This window comes from Ailuropoda melanoleuca, chromosome 15 (assembly GCF_002007445.2).
Source record: "Ailuropoda melanoleuca isolate Jingjing chromosome 15, ASM200744v2, whole genome shotgun sequence".
Lineage (NCBI taxonomy): Eukaryota > Metazoa > Chordata > Mammalia > Carnivora > Ursidae > Ailuropoda > Ailuropoda melanoleuca.
In genome coordinates, this window is record NC_048232.1 from 1,024,994 (window position 1) to 1,046,356 (window position 21,363).

At 57.6% G+C, this 21,363-nt stretch overlaps 1 protein-coding gene across 1 annotated transcript in view; it reads right to left on the reverse strand.

The window, feature by feature from the left end:
• ADARB2 (adenosine deaminase RNA specific B2 (inactive)) overlaps window positions 1-21,363 on the reverse strand; it is a 458,939-nt gene that overhangs the window by 114,260 nt on the left and 323,316 nt on the right. Inside the window, exon 3 of the mRNA XM_034644124.1 lies at window positions 12,259-13,166. Within this exon, the coding sequence (XP_034500015.1) occupies window positions 12,259-13,166 (908 nt within the window). The remainder of the gene's footprint in view (window positions 1-12,258; window positions 13,167-21,363) is intronic.

Sequence of the window (21,363 nt, forward strand, 5' to 3'; positions counted from 1 at the left end):
TCTGACAGTGTCTTGGAGACCGAAGGTCTCCATGGCCGAGGGGACAGGGAGCATGTCGTGCATGTGGCTGTGGGCCTCCAAGTGTTCTGTGGCCCAAACAGGTGAGAGCTACATGGGGCTTGAATCCAGTTAGTATCAGCCAGAAGCACCCGGGTTCCCGCGGCTGAGCATCACTCCCTCGCCCTGACGCTTGTACCCTCTGGTGCTACATGTTCCTTCCAGCCCGATGTGGCTGTGCCACCGTGGGCAGCAGAAAGTGCCATCTGTCAAGGAGGCAGGGCCCGGGGCTGTCCCACCAGGACCCCGTTCCCTGTGCCCCTTTCTCCTGCTCCCTCGCGAACACCGCGGTTCGGGTGTAGATATGGAGTCTGCATCTGTCCCGTCGCCAGCATGTGTGCGGTGTGGCCGCTCGAGTCAACATGCCCGCTTCTCAGGGAGGAGGCTAAGCTGTTGAGCCTCACAGACGGTCCCTGGCGGGACGGGGCTGAAACTCAGATGCCTGAGCTCGGAGCTGCCCTCGTCAGCACACTGCCTCCTTCATATCAGGGGGCACGGCATCCTGGCACGTTCTAGGCACGGTGATTCCTGGTGTTTCCTCTCCGCCCTCCGCCCCCCGCGTTTGTCTGCCCTGGGGGGAGGCTGGGCGCAGGGGGGCCTGTGGTGTCGGCTCTGCCTGTGAGTTGGGGGCGCTCGGGGAAGTCGGCTGTGTCCGGCCCCACGTGAGGAAGCCGGTCCTCTCAACGGCTCCTTCCCAGACCCTGCCATTCTGATCTTCGTCCACCGGCTCCTTGCTCCCAGAGGGCTGGGAAGTTGGCTGGGAAAAGTGGGCTTTTGCCACATTACTCCCCTGTCACCCGCCACTTATTATTCTGACTTTTTAGTCTTTTTTCATTTTTTTGAAAGTCTCTATTTCAGTAGCAAGACCCTTGGCTGTGTTCATGAAGGGAAGGGATCCCCAATCCAGGGAATCCCCAGAGCTCTCTGTTGGAATGTGGGAGGAAAATACTAAAATTTAAAAGGCTCGTGTGATTAAAAAAATGTTTTTACAGTTTTTGCAAATATAGGTTTTCAGTTAGATGTGTTCTCCGCATGGGTCAGGATTTTGGTTTTCTTTGTTCTGTGGATCTTGGTTTGGAGCGAGAAGGATGGCGTGTGCGTGGTCTGTGTGGCGTCCAGCGCAGGTGCAGTTACAGCCTCCGTGGCTCCTGGCAGCACAAGGTGGATGCTGAGGATAAGACGCTCCCACGGTGAACAGAAGTGATGCACTTAGTTCCGGGGCATTCGTGCTGCAGAGTCACCCGGAGACTCCTTGCAGGAGCCCCGTCTTGCAGGAGGAATCCTCGCACCCTGAAAGGGGCCCCAGGCCCCCATCTGGCTGCCGCGACCCTCAGCACCTGAGTCCCTGGGCAGTGATGTCTCTCTGCCACGGGATCTGCTGCCGCATCTACGAAACGGGGGCCGGTTCCTGTCCCTCAAGTTCTGCAATCCTCTGATTTACTGACCAAACCAGAGGACCAAGGCAGTGGACAAAGCTATGGTTCGACAGACCAGGTTGTGGGTAACGCCTGGGCCCCGGGATCACATAGGATCCCTAGACCTGGTCAGTGCTTGGGTCTGAGAAGCCGGCATCGGAACCGGTACGTGCCCGCGTCTGGAGGCAGGGACAGGTGCCGGGTGGATGGCCTTCAGGGGCTCTGGGAGCTTCCCAGGAGACATGGTGCCCAAAGGGGGGCTTGGAGCCAGGGACCAGTGGGCTGGAGCCAGACAAAGGCTGCCTGGCACCCTCCCAGCAGCTCCTGCTGTTCTTTCGGCGCCCTGCTTGCCCAGGTCCTGCTCTGGGTCTGAGGCAGCATGGACCGTGAGCTCAGTGGCACCTCAGTGCTGCTGCTGAGGAGGCCACGGCCAGGCTGGAGGCCCCTCTCACACACAGAGGCAAGTGCCCTAGATGGTGAGGCATTGAGCGTCAGCCCCAAGGCCATGGCAGATGGACTGAACCCTCACGGACCCCAGGGCACGCGGGCATTCCTGTCACACCACCCTCAACCTCAGAGGTGCTCATGGCAGCCCCTTCTGTTGGGAAAGGTGAGGAGGTGCTGAGGGCCGGGGTTGGGCCTGAATTCAAGGTTGCTGGACCCAGAGTGGCCTGATGCCAGCAGGAAGCCCCACCTCATTGCCCCACAGGGGTCTCGTCTTCGATTACCTGAAACCCCCAGCCCTGCATACACCCTGCCACCGCTGGGCACGGAGCTCCCCTGGGGCTGTCGCGGGCTGCACACAGCGCACTCAGCGTCCGCCGCATCCCTCGCACTGTGCTTGCCTCTGGTGGACGTTCCGGACTGAGGCCAGTCCGCTCCTCCACGCAGGCTCTCCTTCCCTGACTCCACTGCAGTCTACCAGCCTCGTCTGCAGGACTCTGTCTATGGCTCAGCTGCCGATGTGGCTCCTGGGGCCACGTCCTCCCTTGGAGGCACTCGTTCCCGGCCCGGGGACCCAGCCCGACGGCCTGCAGGGCCGCACCAGCCGACACCGCCCACGAGACAGTGGAAAGAAGTCACTGCCGCTGCTGCTCTCACCGTCAGGACAGCTGGGGCCGGGCCCCTTGTCTAGTCGGGGGCTGGGGTTCTGGGGCCGGGCGGGAAGCACATCCCCTCCAAACCCTGCATCATGTCTTCAAGGTCATCCGACTCCTGCAGCATAGCGCGGACCCTCAAGCCTGTGTCCACAGATGCTGCCAGCCAACACGGACGTGTATCTGCTCTGCGTTCTTGGCTCAGGTCACACTTCCACCCAAAGCCACGTAACCTGAGCGCCACTTACCCGGTGCCGAGACTGTCCGTGATGACGCTTGGGGGAGACGGAGGTGTACTCTGTACGCGGAAGTCAGCTCGTCATTGCGTTCGTTGTCCTCCAGTCCCGGGAACAGTCCCTGCACCTAAGCAAGTCCCTCGCATGGTGTGCGGACATGACTTGTGTTCTCTAGGCTTATAATCCCAAGTACTCGAGTGAACTCACAATTCCACTGAGTGCACAAGTTTAGAAAAACTCATTTTCAAAATGTTGAACTTTGGGGCCATTGTTACAAACCGTCATTCTACTGGTCTGGGAATCTGAGCTCATCCCTCTCCAAGCTGAGATCTCTCCATCCTCGTGTGATGTGAAGGAAAGTGGCATTTTGAACACAGGCCCTTTGCCCCAACCCTGGGAGGACTGGGGCAGACACTGTTTTACTGGAAAGACGGCCCTGCAGGAAAGAGTCCCTGGAGGCACCACCCAGATCTGAGCATGGCCGCATCCTTGCTCTTCTCTGCATTCCCGGAGAGCTCGAGGCTGGTGGAGACAGGACGCTTCGGACGCAGTGCGTTCAAACAGGTTGAACGTTCAGAGATGCAGGCTGGCGTCCGAGGGTTGCTTCTTAGCTCTGGGGATGCTCTCTGTTGGCACCACCACTCACCAGCTAACTGGGCAAAGGGCTTAATGTCTTGTGCCTCAGTGTCCTCATCTGTACAACAGGACACGAATGGCGCTGCCTCCAGGACTTTATGAGGCTTGGCTGTGCGACCGTATGTCAGGCCAACAACAATACGGTGCCTGGGACGTATCAGCTCAGACATCCCTGCCGGGCCAGCAGCACGACCGTTGCTCATCATGGCCGAGGAATAATAAGACGGGGGAAGCTTGGTGTATCATCCCTGCTAAATTAATCAACAGCCGTATTAACTATATTTGAAAATGCCAAACACAGTGCTGGGACATTTAAGCCTAAACACATACTTAACCCTTCTTAGTTAAGTTGCAGCAAACTTGTTTCAGTAAGAAGTAAGGTGGTGGAGTCCATCCTAAAAATACACGTCGCACGTTGCGCGCGCCTCGTGTAAACGTATCCCACAAGTACGTACCGTACTCACGTTGCACGCTGCATGTGCGTTGTACAAACGTATAAATGTGTTGTTAACAAAGCCTTCAGCATCCTCACCAAAGAGAGAAGTTTCGAAGGTGTTTTCCATGTGCAACGACAGGGAAGTGACCGGTCAGTAGAGTTCTGGGGAAACAAGGCAATGAAGGTTCGGTGGAGTCTGGGCTGGCGGACGTGGAGGGTGTCTTCCTTCTATAAAATGCCGCTTTCTCTCCTCGTGGCCACGGGAGGGTGTGTGTGGTCACAACACCCAGACGAGGAGAGGTGTTGAGAGGCTGCTTGCCTAATCACAGGCTTGGCCTGGGCAGGGTGGTCACAGACCAGCAGTAGAACAATTCCAGGGAGGCAGACAGGCTTCCAGAAACTTCTGGGACAGCAGGACATCTTGGCATCCACAATGTGTACCTGTTGCCCAGGGCACTTCTCTGACCCAGGAGAGTGGCCAGAGAGAGCCGCGGTCTGTTCTGGGGGGACGCTTAGGTGGTGACCGCTGTGAAGCCTGCTCTCAGGAAGGCACCACCATTCTGGATAAATCAGCAGTGTGCTTTTCCTCCTCTTGCCTCCCTCCCCCCTTCTCAAACAAAATACCTACAAAGCAGCCTTCCACAGCCTCACAGAGCAAGCCTGTACCCCAGACCAGCCACTTAACCATCTGGAAGATTCCCTGGGGTCTCCCTTGGTCATCTCGCGTCACCCAGGGTTGCTGAGGGGGAGGGGCTGGCCCCAGCGGTGCTCCACCCATGCTGCCCCCTGAGACCGAGACTGCTTGCTGGGTGAGGGAAACCTCACGCTGACTCCGTCTGGGGCCTACGTCGCCTCTTAGAGTTTGAGCATCAGTGACACTGGGTGGTGAAGGTGAATGCAGAGGATTAAAGGAGTCCGTGGCCGCCAGTGGACAGAGGTTCTGTGTGGAACCAGGGCGCCGACATCAGCCCGGGGGGGCCCTGCCCTGTGTCAGCACTGCTTACCTGCACGTGCACCCGGGAATGAGATTGGACGCTGGTGTCTAGCTGGAGGGGATTGTGGTATCCTGGGACGGCACACAGCCCTGGTCACGGTGTCCCCACCCACAGCACGGGCTCATCAGGCTCCTCTGAGCTCTGAGAGGGACGGGGTGGTGTGAGAAAGACGGCCGGCGGCCACAGATGTGCCCTCTGCCCGCCTGGAGCCTCTTCCCACAGCACCTCATTTAAATTCTCTCCTGCTTCTCAGTTGCAAGCAGGGCTGCCCAAATTTTTAGCACATAGAAACACAGGCCGTCCGGTACATGCTAGTTTCAGAGGGACAGGCCATACTTTGCTCATGTAAGTGTTGCTGCTGTATTTTTCCCGCCGGCCCCTTGCAAGGAGCCTGCGCACCGAAGCCGACCTCGTGTCTTTCTCTAGAAGCCTGGCCCTGCGGTGACGGACACGTGTCCTCCCTGACTGCTGCACGCGTTTTAATATTCTTGGTGCAGAAAGAAGATGCCCCGAAGAGCTGAGCCTCTGACTGTCCTCGTCACAACGGCAGCACCAAGAGCAGCTAGTGACCACAGCCCACTGCTCTGTTGTCATAAACCATCAGAATGGCCCTTTGCAGGCACGACAACAGAGTGGCAGAGAGGTCGGGTAACTGCATGGGGAAAATACCTTTTGCTAAGTCTCTGAAATGTGACACTGAGGACGGGCATGTTTCTCCTACCTTTGCCCAAACCGCGGGTGAGCGTCTTCTCTCTGGATGCAGATTTACACACCTCCGTGTGTGTGTATGCATATCATGTGTGCACAGAGCATGCGTCTGGGAGAGAGAGACAGACAGAGACCCAGAAATCACTGATTCTGCTCTGCGGGTCCAAGAAGTGCGTTCATCTTGCCTGGTTGGCTCATCCGATTAAAGCCATTAACAAAAATGGGGCATGATAACGCTTCCGCGTCATCCGACTTTATAATTTCTCAGTGTTGGGACAGAGGACGGCCTCCGCATGTCCTCCCCCGCGCCTATCTCTCTGCTGTGATTTTGAGGACTCTCCACATCCTGACTAAAAGCCATCACTGTGTTTAATTGGAAGGAAACATCCTTGCTCCCCACTATAGGGGCGCTCAGTGATAAGGCGATACCCATATTTATTTGAGAAGGTAAAGACCAAGGTTCTTTGCATATGGATTTTGCATAAACATTTTCCATTTTTAATATTTGCATTCCCAAATAAACTCCTAGTACCCCACATCAAGCATGTGTTCCCGGCCGTCCCTGCAGCTTGGAGAAGGGAGGATGGGGGCACTGCCCTTTTCTCCACTGCTTCAGAACACCTCCTCCCCCCACAGGGCCTTTCTGCAGCAAAACAAAGGTGTTCCTTTGTTTTTGTTAATCTATGAAAGGGCATCCTGTGGAGAAGCACCCCCTACCCCATCCTGGCCCCCTCCCGTTCCGGTTTCCGCGGTCCTGGTCAGAGAAGGGGTCCTGTGCTTCAGGTGCCAATCCAGCTGGACGGCTGGGTGCTGGGGCGCTGAGTGAGTCTTTTCTTCCATGGTGGTTACGGAGATGAGTGTTTTCTCTCAGAGCACGGCTCACGTTCACACGGGCTGGTCTGAGCAAGGGGCTCAGAGAGTCACATGTAAGATGCTTTTTTATTCATTAACGGAGCAAACTGAGTTGGCTTCTTAGGGAAGGGGTGATGGGGAGCCGGGGCAGCAGGGGGACTGAGGACAGAGTGACAAGAAGACTGAATTGGTGGGTTGGCCTGGGCATGGTATCTACCTGTTCTTTATAACCCAACTCTACCCACATCAGTACTGCTTTGAGATCACCTGTCTGGATGATTCTGAGTGGAAGAGAGAGTTCTGGTTCCCTGACACACAGCTTTTTGGGGATAGTGGTGGTGAGGGAGCACATCCAGGTAGAGCGGGGAGAGGACGAGGGAAGGGAGGTAGATGGGGATGCCTTTAGGTCCCCGCACTTTCTGGCAATGCCTGCGAGGCTCAGGGGAGGTCCCCAGAGACCCCAGGTCAGTGCTTGGCCATGCTCTTTGGCTTGCTGTCTCTGTGGCCAGAGTCCTGCTCTGAAGATGGGTCAGAGCCACCTCGGGTCTCCTGCACCAGCAGGTGCCTGGATGTTGTGAGGTCAGACCTTAGTCCTGCTGCCCAAGGAGACAACAGGAAAACGGTCAAGGAACTGAAATCCTGTCAGACAGCGTGCCACCCGGAAATGAGACAACGCCTTGTTGACATGCAAAAGAAACCAACCTTTCCAAGAAAGTGACTTGGAGTCCAGAGCTGCCCTTTCTGCTTGTGGGACCCGCAGAGCTCTAGGACTCTGCTCAGATGTCATTCAGGAATCGCCCCAGGCTGGACTCATGGCCGACAGCAGAGTCAGCACTGGCTGTCCCTTCCTGCATCCCCAGAGCCACGCGGGGAGGACGCGTGGGCATCTGCTGCTGGTTTTAGGTGTCCTCGCAGAAACCAGCGTGGACAGTGTTAAGCCATTTCAAAGCCAAGTGGATATGATTTCCACAGCTATCTGTTTTTAATTTAAGCCTATTTAAAATTTGAGGGCTCCTCGATTGCTAATTTGTTATGGCAATATTAATTAACGGTTTTGCATTATGGCGGTTAGGATACCATTCCTATTGAGTGAGAGGGATTAGCAGGAGTACGAGATCGGAAAAACAATCTGTAAAGTGGCCGGAGGCAGCTGGGGGTCACCTTGGGGTTTGGGAGAAGGACGGCGCATTTGTGCAAACATGCTATTAGCAACCCGCAGCACAGCTGTGGAGAAGGCAGTAACAGTCCCCCTGGCCTCATTCTGCAGCTAATTCTGGGGGCAGATTCCATGAAATGGGGCTGTGCACTGGAGCTCTAATCCAAGTTCGCTATTAAATGCTGAAACTTGAAAAATAATTGTTCCTTTCCATTGTGTCACAAATTCCCATGGTTTCTCCTCCCCTCAGCCATAGCGGCCCATGCGGGACCAGAGTCGGCCAGTTACTTCCCCGCAAGGACCCCTGGAGGGTGCGGTCGGAGCAACGCACCTGCGTAAACAGGCTAAAGTTACTCCCCCTCTTACTCTAGGGGAAAGACACATCTTTGAGACACATGGAAATCAAAGCAAAACAAAACAAAACAAAGGGGATCACTGAGTGTGAAAGAGAAGCTCACACAAGTCAGTCACCCTGCTTGTGTTCACCCGAGGGGCTGTTTCCTGGAACCACGCTGACATTTACCCACTCTCCTTTTAAGGCCAACACAGTGTACCTTCTCCTGTCCACCATGGGAGGCGATGGGAGAGACGCCTTTCTGATGGAATCTAATGCTTTTATGAATTCAACTCTTTCCACGCTAGGGGTGGGAAGTGAAGGCCGAAGAGAGATAGAGATTTTCTGATTTTATCTTTTTTAATGGTAATGCTTCCAGGAAGTGAGTATGTAGGTATCATCCTTGCCTTCTGATGGGGTCATGTCCCGATAAACCTATTGTAAATGGAAATATCCTTAAGTCAAAAACGCATTCAATGCCCCTAACCTTGACGGTCCCAGCGTAGCCTCGCCGACCTGAAACGTGCTCACCACTCACGTCGGCCGGAGTTGGGACAAATCGTCTACCAGAACGCCTGCTTGATAACCCGGTGTTGACGGTCTCACGTAGTGTATCGAATACGGTGCTCACCGCGAAAAGCAGATGGCGGTATGGGTGCGGGACGGTGTCCGTGGGTCCGCGGTGACTCCCATGATCGCGGGGCTGACGGGGAGCCGCTCGCGAGGCAGGATCGTCCCGCTGGCTGCTAGCCCGGCACGAGATCCAAACTCAAAACGCCAAGAATGGCTTCTACTGAGTGCGTCGCTTTTGCACCGTCGTAGAGCCTAGACATTGTCCAACTGAACCATCTTAAGTTGGGGACCGTGGTAGATCCTGACACGGTCTCGTTATCACTTACAAGTGGCTCGTAAGCTCGAGGAGTCCTGTACTGAGAAGGTGTACCAAGTGCAGGCCAGGAGAATGGGCCAGCTACCTCCTGGCTGCGTCAGTGATCCTTATCAACTGATATTTGCCGAGCGCTGGCCTGCACACTTGTCGGTGTTATAGACCCCCTCAGGTCTGTCCTGTGTTTTAGAGAAGTTAATAAAGTCTTTGTCTCAGCCTTCTGGATAAGAAACCCAAAGCCAGATCTCGGGGAAGGGAAGGAACAAAACTAGCTCAGTTCTGAGAAATTCACCCGGTAAAAGAATCGGTGAAGGTCAGATCCTGGAGAAATCAATACCTACGATTTTAGTGGTCCCTGAGCACATTGCTCTTCAGAACCACCTCCTTCAAACTGGAGGTGGAGGCAAGTGCATGCTACTTACCTTTTCTGGTGGGGAGTGACACTCAGGCTGCAGGAGTAGATGTCCCATGCCACCAGAAAGGTTGATATTCAGGTGACCAGCACAGTGCAATGGCCACCCCGGACAGACTCCCACAGTCTTAGCTGAGGGGCCTTGGGGAGGTTGCGCTCACCCCGACTTGTCTGCAGGACGAGCCTCTGGTGAGCCCTGTCAGGCCTGCGTGGTCCTGCTCTCCAGGCTGGACGGTGCAGGTGAGCTGACCCACCTGCGTGGATCAGAAGTGCAGGGTCCTGCTCCACACCCTGGCACCTGCTGGGTGGGTTTCTCAAACCGGGGCCCACAGTGGTGTTAGATATGCACCCCACATATCTGTGTGCCATCACGTTTGAATTTTTCCTTCCCTGTGTATCTCTTAAAGCGGGGGTTTCCAGCAGGGAGCATTCTGAGTTATTACACAGCACACAGAGCCTTTGGTGAAAGCCTTAGAGACTCGGCTTCTGTCACCCACCACACTCTTGGTTTGTCTGTCATCCCGCTCGCCTACGACCGCGCTGTGTGGGGCAGAACCAGGAATTAGGGCTGGGAACGTTGGAGTGGTCAGTCCAGCAGTGAGCAGGGCTACCGTCCTCCCCACTGGGCTCCAGGTCAGGGGTCCTGCCTTTTCTGGGAGCCTGGCCAGGCCGTGGCTGTGGGCTTTCTCCTGGTGCAAGTGCGAACAGCACAGTTAGGGGATGAAGGGCCGTGCCTTTGGGTCGTGGAGCCCCAGGACCACAGGGGAAAGGGGCTGCGTGAACATGGCGTCAGGCAGGGAAGGAAAGCAAAGCAGGACTTACAGGGATTCTTGGGATCTTTTTTCGAATTAAAGATCAGCCCCTGGATCCAGACCGCGTCCGAGTCAGGGATTCACATTTAATAAAGCCGCTGCTGGTGCGCGGTCCCGAGTCCCCTGGCCAGCTCAGCCCCACCCAGCCCTGGGCTGCCGGGGTGAGGTGAGCAGGTAATGAGCCTCCAGGATGGCAGTGCCTGGGCTGTGATGAATGGCCCGCAGCCCTCACGCTGCTCCATGCCCTCCATCATCCAGTTGTGGTGGTTAGCGGACTGTCAGAGAAAAATAATTTAGCGGCCATGGCTCTAACGGATGTGCTGCATGCTGGGGTCAAATGGCTGTTACAAAGCGCGGTGCCGCCTGGACCTTCCATCTGAGTGCTCAGGGTTGACAACATGAAAGAAAAAGGCGTCGCAGCCAGAACTCACTGACACCCTCCAACCTTCAGCGGGGCAGGTGTAGGGGTGGCGGGGGGTGGCGGGATGGAGAGAAAGGCCAGGCTGGTGGAGGCCCACAGGGGGCCGCGGTGAGGGGCCTCCTGGGGAAGGCAGATGGGAGACACAGGCGTGGCCGAGGTCGTGGGCGGCCCGGGGCTCATCCCGCCGCGGGGGGCACCCCCCTTCCTTGGGCGCTGTTGGCAGGTTTAAGTCACAGATACTGCAGACACAGGGACAGAAAGGAACAAAGGCGGGCACGAAACAGAACATGGGCGCAGGAAGAAAGAGCAGGGCTGCGGCCTCCCCCTGGGAGGTGCTCAGGGACAGACACGGATGCCGAGCTGCTCTGCAAACACCCCCCTTTACCTCGACTGTCTGTCACTTGAGGGTGGGTTGAAAGGAAAGGCAGGTGGAGATGTGGTTTAGACACCTCCAACCCGCTCCTTAAAATGCTCGACAAATACCTGAAAATAAATGAAGGCATCGGGGACAGAGGTAGCAGAGAAACAGGAATTGCTGCTCAGAGCTCGCCCTCCGTCCGCCGACCCTGTGGTGGGGGCAGATCACTGCCGGCTTTGCCGCTGTGTGCCGTGCAGCCACAAAGACTCAAATACTGATGAGCGGATGAATGAACGAACAACTGAACGAGTGAGGGAATGAAGGAACGAGGGAGCGCCTGCCCCGGTCGCGGCTCTGCTCCGCGGTCTGTCTTGGTGCCTTTTGCTCGATAGCTGTGCAGCACGTTGGCGCTCCGTGGGGCCCGCGCCTCGTCCCCCCAGCGCTGGCGGACTGTGTTCCGGGTGCTGTGGCGCACTGCCACGCGGGGCTCACTGACCCCGCCCAGGCCTACGTGCTTCCTGACTGCGTGACACACTTCTGTCCTCGGTTAGCGCCGAAGCAAAAAAGGACGCTGGATCTGACCCTAAGTGGCGCCCACAGATCATTCTCAGAATGGTGAGGGAAAGGGTGATTCGCATAAATGAGCACTTACAAGACTTGGAAGGATGACGTTGCTTCAAAACAGCATCAGGATAGTTCCCAGCACACGAACGGTGCTACACAGTACTTCCCGAATAAGCGGAGGGGAGCCGGTGTGAGAAGCAGGCCCATTGCTGCGATTGGGGCGGCCGTGACGTGACCGTGACGTGACCGTGATGTCGGCTCCCAGCGCCCTCTCCCTCCCTGAGCCCTCTGCTTCCCGCCGGCCCACAGCCTCGGACCCCCGCCTTCGTCTGGCCTGGCCGCGGCGCCCGGGCGGCCATGCACGCACCTGCCTCCAGCTGGCAGCACCGAGAGGAGAGGAGCCACATTCACGGGGCTCTCTCTGGGCCCCCAGCTGGAGCCGCCCCCAGACCGCCCCCTCGCACGCACTTCACGTATGCTGCTCTGCCGCTGTGACGCCCAGCGGCCCGGTCACTGACGGGCCCGGGGAAGAAGCCGGGCTCCCTGCTGCTAACGCTGTCTCTGGGGCGGGCCCCCGCTCCTGCCCCTTGCCGTTGGTATCGCCGTCTCCAGGGCGGGCTCTGCTAAGGCGGGGTGTGGACACTCTCTCTTTACACTTACACGACTCACTCTCTCCAGACGCCCGAAAATCGCTCCTAATGATGAGGCTGGGAAAGGGGGGCTTTCAAGGACGCCGGGCAGAGCCTGGCTTTCCTGGGAGGGGGTCGCGGCCCCTGTGAGCCTGCAGTGCTGGGAGCAGAGGGGTCTGCCTGCTGCCCACCACCACCCCCGTCCTCCTGGCTTGTGAAGAACGCCGCCTGCCCCAGCTACCTGTGCATCTCACCTGGGGCAAGAGGTGACTTTTACTCCTGCTGGGGATGTGGCCGGGCAGCCGGATGTTGAAGAGAGCCTGGAGGGCAGCCTGAGCCGCCTGGCCCTTGGCCAGCTTCTTGCTGCGTCCTGAGCCTTCGAACGTCCTGCCGTCCACGCTCACGGCCATGACGAAGCTCTTGGCATGCTGCTTCTCGGCCGGCTCCGCGAGGCACACGTAGCGCAGGCCAGAGCGCAGCTCGTTCAGCACGACCACGGGGTTCCTCTCGCCCGGGGCCGTGGGGCCCGGCCTGGGCCTGTCCTGCCGCGCCGGGCCCACCAGCTCCAGCGGACGGTAGAGCAGCCTCCCCCTCCGGCAGGCGGAGGACAGCAGCCCGGCGTCGGCGGGGCGGCGGCCCGGGAAGGCCTCGCTGGGGGCGGCCGGCTCGAACTCCTTGAACAGCGTGTCGGGGAAGTCGGCCTGGTCTGAGGTGAAGTCTGTGGACGGGCCGGCGCCGCTGCCCATGGCCAGGTGGGCCTGGCAGGCGTTGGGGAACTGTACGAAGGACCTCAGGGCCAGCTCGGCCGCCCGCATCTTGGCTTTCTTTTTGGTGGGCCCTGTGCCCTCGAACGTGAGCCCATTCACCTCCACGGCCACGGCGAAGACAGGGGCGTGCACCGGGCCGGTCTGGGACACCATGCGGTACTGCAGGCCGGGACGCAGGTCATGCAGCTGCACCAGTGCGTTCTTGGGTGTCACGGACCACGAGAGCTTCTTCCAGACGAGCTGCAGCTTGCACAAGTGGCTGCCGTTGCCCTCCTCCAGGGGTCTCTTCCTCTTCACGCTGGGCGCGCCGCCCCTGGCCCTGTCACTGGCGGGCAGGGGCCGGGCCTCCAGGTTGCTCACATTGCGGTTTTCCTTCACGTCGGCGCTGCTGGTACCTGCAGGTGAGAAAGACAGCCGTGACCCGGGGCACTGGCAGCTCGCTGCTGACGGCAGGTAGTGTCGCTGTGGGCAGACTGGGGCCTCGGCGCGTGCCAGCCCGGCCACCAGTGTGGCCAGCCAGCCTGGGAGGCCTGCCCTGCACGGCACCTGCGGACAGGGCCTGTGGGGACATGTGGGGAGCAGCACCCTGGGAATGGGGGCCGTCTGCCTGGAGGCGGAAGGACCCGCATTCCCAGGTAGTTCTTGTAGAGACGCATTTCTGAGAAGGAGGTGTTGGGGGTATGTGTGTGGGGGGTGCAGCCCCCTGCACACGGCTGCCGTCTGCTGCTCTGGGCGCGGGCTGTGACATGTCGGGGCTGAGGCCAGCTGCCTCCCCTGGGCATGGGCAACCCTCAGTGTGGCCCAAACCAAATGGGCAGGCATGAGCTTTGGGCCACGCTGAGGATCAGGGAGGGCGTTCCCGCCGAGGGCCGTGGTGGGTGAACGGTGGTGTCCTGGTACGACACAACGCTACGTGGCACCCATGTTTAGTGAGTTACTTCTGTATGCGTCAACGTGGATGGATCTCAGGAATGTGCTAGATGGTGAGAAATAACATCGAGATTAGGGTATTGCTAGTTTAAATTACACAGACACAGACATTACAGATGGTTGGTGTAATCCTACGTAGGTGGTAGTGATTTGAGACATTCCTACCTCCCCCAAGACACAAGGAGGAAAATGGATGCAGACTCAGAGGGCCACTGCCGTTGTGTCTGTGATGGCTCTTTCCTTCCTCCCTCCCCCCCTCCCTTCGTAAGAAATGGTATGAAGTGAATGCAGCAAAACTGTGCTTTGCTGACGGCCATGGTGGATGCATGTAATGGTGGTTTAACTTCTGTGGCCTGGATGTCTCGGACCGCTCACAGCCGACAACGCTGTTCTGTTGAGGAAATCTCAGGCACGGATCTCTTGGGGACCAGGGATGAGAGTCCCGGTGGCTCCGAGGGTGAAGGCACTTCTGGGGTCAGACCCCTCCGGTCTCCTCTGAAATCCTCCGAGGGTGGCGGTGGTGAGCGGCTCAGGGGCCTTTCACAGAAGCTCGCTCAGACCTTCACTTCGCTGCCCTTCTTATTCCTAAAATCCACCCTGTGTGGGGGTCATGGCACCACGTTCTAGAAGAAACGAGGCTCAAAGAGGGAAACACTTGATCCGGGCTCGTTGGTCGAGGTGGGAGTGTCCTGGGAATGTTCGCGGCTGCTATAAAGGGGACTTTACGGAAGCAGAGTCGTCCCATCGTTTTCTTGGCGACTTCGCAGGGACACCCTGTGCCGGGCTCTGGGAGGCAGTGAGGCTGCCGAGCACGGTCGGCCCTTGGTTTGGACAGATGTGGGAGGCGAGGCGGTCTCGTGGAGCCAGGCAGGGCCTGTGCAGAAGTCCCCGGGAGTCGGGAGCTGGTTTGTCGTTAAGCACATGGAAACTTGCAGTGATTTTTACACCTGGCCCGTAGCTCGTGAACAGACTTCGCGTGGGCTCCCCTCAGTCCTGCCCCAGATGCCGGGCAGTGGTAGGCGATGTAGGCTCCGTGACTCGCCCTCGTGGCATTGCTGGCAGAGAATGTAACGGAAGCATGCAACGTGCCAGCGTGGAAAGGTGCCCTCTCTACGGGACGCGGGGCCCTAGGGGACGTGCTCTCTGTCTGTCAGAACCCCAGCTGCTCACCGCCAGCCCGTTCGTTCAGCTGCCATTTCCTCCCGCAGTTTGCTTCTCTACGGTGTTAGGTTTGCGGAGGCGACTTTGTTCAGAAGCGTGATGCTGAGGGTTTTGGACGTTAGAGGTGGATGGCATTCATTTACAGCCTATTTTAGTAGAAATAATTACCTTCCAAATATCAGGCACTTAATCTCTGCCTCTTCTGTTAATCATTACGTGCCTTGGGCACAGGCAGCAAAGAGCTCTGCCATTGGGGTATTTCAGGCCAGGACACAGTGGATCAGATTAACCATGCAGTCTCTCAAATTGAACGTAAAGATGGGGGAAAAAACCCAACCCAACCAAAAAGCCCCATTCTAGATTGTGTAGAAAATTGCTGGTAGTGGTTTAATTTCTTATTGATTTCCCACAAGGTGGGGGTTGGTGACTGTCTGCGTGAGGGAAGTGGCCAGCATATCAGATGACCTTGCTGCCTTTCGAGGTAGGAAGGCTTATCTTGGAGGAGCAGCCCTCGTAGACCGACATTTCCCCCCACCTGCACCGAGATGGCTTCTCCCCCCTCCCCCTGACTCACCGCACCCCAGGGCTGCCGTCGTTACCGCTGTCCGTGGTACCAGCCGTGGTTGTCAGACTGCGGCCTGAAGGCCCCTTCCATAATAACAATCACCACAATAACCACCGATGAATAAAGTGGGCTTCCGGGCCCCATCCCAGATGCACCAGCCACAGCCTCTGGCTTTTGCAAATGCGCCGACTGGGGGTTCGGCTCCCTTCAGCGCGGCCCGGGTGCTCTGTTTAACTGGCCTGTGGGGTCCGAGTGTGGTCGGCCGAAGGTGCAGGAGGCAACAAGGCAGCGGTCCCTCCGCCAGCTCGGGGCTCCAGCACACCAGATATCAACGTCCCCTCTCCCTGTCAGGTGTGTGTGACCAGGGCCGAGTCCCTCCATGCGCCCAAACTCTCCATTTTCTTAAAATGGAGAGGATGGGCTTTCACAGCACTTGCCCTCTGAGATTATTCCGAGCTTGAACTAAAGGTGCAGGGGAAGAGGCTTGGCCCGAACCCGGACAGACAGGAAACCCATCTTTCTGAAAATAGCAGGAAAGAGAGAGGCCGGCGCTCCCAAGCGCTTCCTTGCTGAGCTTTCCCTGGAATTCCAGGACCCCCCGGGAAGCAGGGTAGCGGCGTCTGTCCTGTCACAGTGCGTGGGCTCCGGGCTGTCCTGACGCCTCTGTCACTGAGCCCAGGGACCCCAGACACAACACACACGTGCGTCCCTCTGTTTCAATTGGTATCAGAGCTCCTGAGAGTCAATAACCTTCTGGCTCCCGACACAGACGGAGGGACAAATGTCAGAGCTCCTGAGAGTCAATAACCTTCTGGCCCCCGACACAGACGGAGGGACAAATGGCCTCTGTCTTTGGGAGGCTCAGTCCCGTGGAAGAGACAGACACCTGTAGGTCGTGCACAGGGTCTCCCGGTCCCCAGAGGACAGATGGTGAGGGGAGGGGAGGCTGCCTCGTGGAGAGACCCCACCCATGCTGCAGCTGTGTCGCTGCTTAAAGATAGAGGAGCCCGCTCTGGAAAACCTCACACCACTGCCTGGTCCGCCGTGAAAACCTGACGCCAGTTTGCGGGAGTTTTGCTGCAGTGATCCCACATGAATTTTTTAGGGAACTCCAGCTCCGACTTGACAAATTCACATTTCCTTCTTCCCCAGGGAAGGTACTAACTCCACCACAGTCCCCTCCCCTGACCAGGAAGGTTCTCACTTTGTTCTCCACTAGTTAACAGGCTTCCGTACTCTGTTGTCAGAATGGCCCAGGGGTGAGAAGTCAGGAGGCCATGCTGTCCAGTACGTGCCCCGCACCTGCTCCCTTGGGTCTGGGTCCCGTGGGATCCAAGCACACAGGGCTCCTTTCCCGGCACAGTCAGCGGCTCTTGGGCCCCGTGGGTCACCCCTGAGGTGGGAGGGGGACACAGATTCTCCTCGTCCAAGGAGAGCAGAGCCTGGTCTGCCCTGGGGGAATCACCCCTCAGGCATGTCGCCCACCTCGAACCCTTTCTCCCGTACGTGGAGGCACCCCATGTGGGCAGCAGGCTCCCTCCGTTCCAGAGTCATATGGGAGCTCATCTCCAGCGCCAACCCGGCAGGTGTGCATTTCTCACTGTCCTTCTTCGGGGGGCCATCCCCAGGCCTCACGGATGGCATGAGCACCGGCTCCCCTGTGTCTGGAGACCCCAGGAAAGCGTGCTGGTGGCTGAGTGGTGTGCACAGAACCCGCCACACTGAGGCTTCTGTGTGTCTCAGGGGAGACAACCCTGAAACTTTTCACATGATCCGTAAATGGTGATCTGTGAACACCGCGTGCTCCCAGACTGTGTGCTTCGTGATGACTGATCATGGCCACCGTGGAGAGAACGGTTGCCCCTGCCTCGAAGGGTTTGAGAGAAGAGTGGCGGCTCACCTGCCCGGACTCTCCCTGGGTTCTAGGGTGCGGGACTTTGCGTGAGAATGTTTATTACATGATCAAAATGATTTGTTTCTGAAAATGTATTTGTTGTACCCTTGGCACAGCTCAAACGGACGGGTCATACTAGGTTGTAAGAATTAGTGAGTACTTTAATTCTACCCTGGAATTCATTCTCCCAAATAATTGCTTTACCTGCCAGTCATAACTCAGAGACTCGCAGTCCGTCAGGCTTGGAGCAGCTCTGCAGGAAACTCACCTCCCCGTGGGGGGGCCGGATGGGGGAATCACTTGTTAGGTCAGCTGCACATTGAGGTGCATTTATGGGTCTGCCTGTCCCCCCACTCTTTCTGTGTCTGCGTGTGTGTGTGTGCACTCCGCATGCAGACGACAGCCTGTGGGCAAATGCTAGGGAGTGGAGAGGGGAGCAGAACAGGGTGATGGATCTGGGGGCCCAGGGCGGCTCCCACCATGCCACAGAGCCCCCATCCAGGGCACATATCATGTTGGAAAATTTCTGACTTGGATTCTAATGCCTTCTCTCAGCAAGTCCAGCCCCGAGGAAACCATGTTCAGGTGACCTGAGCGCCGACGCTGGCCCAGTGAGAATTCCCTTATCCCCCCGGGTCTAACACAAGACACCCACGAACTGTGGTTTTCATGACTCAGACACTTGCACGTGTCCTTCCATTGTGGAAATTAGAACAAAAGCAGGCAGATAGCTTCGAACTCCGTTAGATAGATACCACAAGTGTCAGCGATAGAACAATCGCCAGCGATTCGAAGACCGCCAGGCACCGAAGGGAGTGTCTGAGGCAGAGTGACAGGCAGGAGGACGTAAAGCAGCCTTGTCCATTCTGCTCTCACACGTCGATCCATCTCCTGAGCCCATGACTACATTCTTCTGATCGGCACAAAGTGTCCGCNTCACTTGTTAGGTCAGCTGCACATTGAGGTGCATTTATGGGTCTGCCTGTCCCCCCACTCTTTCTGTGTCTGCGTGTGTGTGTGTGCACTCTGCATGCAGACGACAGCCTGTGGGCAAATGCTAGGGAGTGGAGAGGGGAGCAGAACAGGGTGATGGATCTGGGGGCCCAGGGCGGCTCCCACCATGCCACGGAGCCCCCATCCAGGGCACATATCATGTTGGAAAATTTCTGACTTGGATTCTAATGCCTTCTCTCAGCAAGTCCAGCCCCGAGGAAACCATGTGCAGGTGACCTGAGCGCCGACGCTGGCCCAGTGCGAATTCCCTCATCCCCCTGGGTCTAACACAAGACACCCACGAACTGTGGTTTTCGTGACTCAGACACTTGCACGTGTCCTTCCATTGTGGAAATTAGAACAAAAGCAGGCAGATAGCTTCGAACTCCGTTAGATAGATACCACAAGTGTCAGCGATAGAACAATCGCCAGCGATTCGAAGACCGCCAGGCACCGAAGGGAGTGTCTGAGGCAGAGTGACAGGCAGGAGGACGTAAAGCAGCCTTGTCCATTCTGCTCTCACACGTCGATCCATCTCCTGAGCCCATGACTACATTCTTCTGATCGGCACAAAGTGTCCGCAAAAGCAGTGCTACGTTTAGAGGCCCAACGCATGAGAGAATTGCATTTTAGGGAGAAAGAACAGAATTTTATATTGGTGTGGCTGTGGCTAAAATTTTATTTTCCAGGTGAAATAGGTCCAACCAGAGTTAAGTCTGATTAGTAGGCTGCACTTGTGCCCTGGTGGTCATCCTTCAAACGTGGACACCACGTGGAGGGTGAGGCCCGCGCTTGTGGTCTCGGCGTCCAGCTCCAGGAGTGCCGGCAGCATGTGCGTGCCCACGTACCACACATGTGCATCACCGCCCTCCGCCGTCCCCTTCCTGGTTAGTATGCAGCCATACTTCTCCAGCTAGTACGTCACGGGAGCTGTTCCGTGCCACGTGGCTAACAGTGACGCTGCCATGTCCTCAGGTGGCAGGGCACCAGGGAACCGGCCACCTGATCTGCCACATTTGCATCAGGTGGGGGCTGACAGGAGCGAGGCCAGCGGCCCGGGGTCTCCCTTCACACCAGAGGGAGGCCCTGGTGCTTCATGGGTGAGCAGTCTCGTGGGCAGGGGTCGGCTGTGGCACCGAGAGGCCCCATGCACCGGCTGACCTGGTTGCAGAACTGCAGGCATGATGCTCGGCAGCAGACCAAGGCCCCTCCTTTACAGGACGTGTCCCACGTAGTCCTGGACGTGGCGGCTCCCACACACCTGGGTGAGGACCAAGCAGGTACCGTGGGTGGGTCTCCCTCCCTCCAGACCCCAGTGTGGCAAGTGACCCCTCCTCGGGTGACCTGGGTCAGTGGTAGGCACAGCGGTGACCAGGCCAGGGCAGTGATTCACTCCCTCTCGGCGTTCCAAGAAGAACGCTTTTGGAGTTGCCTGCTTGATCAGGAAGTCTCAACAACGTGCCGCTGTCCAGGACCCCCTTAGCAGGAACCCACCCCATCGATGGCTGGCTTCCAGGCGNGACGCTGCCATGTCCTCAGGTGGCAGGGCACCAGGGAACCGGCCACCTGATCTGCCACATTTGCATCAGGTGGGGGCTGACAGGAGCGAGGCCAGCGGCCCGGGGTCTCCCTTCACACCAGAGGGAGGCCCTGGTGCTTCATGGGTGAGCAGTCTCGTGGGCAGGGGTCGGCTGTGGCACCGAGAGGCCCCATGCACCGGCTGACCTGGTTGCAGAACTGCAGGCATGATGCTCGGCAGCAGACCAAGGCCCCTCCTTTACAGGACGTGTCCCACGTAGTCCTGGACGTGGCGGCTCCCACACACCTGGGTGAGGACCAAGCAGGTACCGTGGGTGGGTCTCCCTCCCTCCAGACCCCAGTGTGGCAAGTGACCCCTCCTCGGGTGACCTGGGTCAGTGGTAGGCACAGCGGTGACCAGGCCAGGGCAGTGATTCACTCCCTCTCGGCGTTCCAAGAAGAACGCTTTCGGAGTTGCCTGCTTGATCAGGAAGTCTCAACAACGTGCCGCCGTCCAGGACCCCCTTAGCAGGAACCCACCCCATCGATGGCTGGCTTCCAGGCACCATCGTCTCGGGCTGAGTCTCTCCGGGCACTGACCCCTGACCCCAGCTCTGCCCTTGGCATTGGGAGCTCAGGCTCCAGGGACGAGGGGGGTGAGTGCCGGTGGCCATGGGAGGGCCCTCCTGATGGTCCAGAACGTGACTCCACACACAGAGCGGGCAGAGCGCCTCCACGTAACACCAGCCCAGACACACCTGAGTCCCACGGCTTGAGAAATAAAGGAGGCTTCAAAGTCACACTCGCTTCCTCTAGCCCACCCATCCTGCACAGGCGTGTGTGTGCACATGCACACCACACACGTCACACACACCCCGCTCCCACCTTCCCAGGGCCCTTGGTTACAAATCGCTGACACTGTGCCTGCAGTACTAGGAGACGTTGAGGACGGGCGTTAGTTGGAGGTTTGTGTTTGAACAGTGTTTGAAAATACGGTTTTCCAAGTAAGGATTTTCCAAGCATTGCAAAGGCTTTCTAACATGTAACAAACAATTAAAAGTCGTTCTTCTCTGTAGGTTCCACCGATTAGCCAGTGAGCTGAATTAGGGGAAATAGCCAACTTGTGCGTTTACTCCGATCCAGGTCCTAGCTAAGCGTCTTCACGCGTTGTCCTATTGGATTCCGATCTCAACTCTCTGATTCAGGTTGTGCACATGAGGCGCTGGGGCTCGAGACGCAGGCTCGCAGTGAGCAGTGACAGCATGAGACCGCGACACTGGGCTCCGACTACACTCAGCACGGTCCCAGCCCCTCAAGGGGGGAAAGAGGAGGGAGCAGAGGAAGATTTTCTTTCTCAACATGTTTGTTCCACGTGTTTTATCAGGTCGCTTCGTCCACACGTCGTTTGCTTGGGGCACGTGCGTGTGCATGCTTAGAATTGGCTGGTGCGTAGACGTACACACGTGTGTGTGTGTGTGTGTGTGTGTGTGTGTGTGTGTTCCACATTTCTGAAGCAGCTGTCAGGACACTG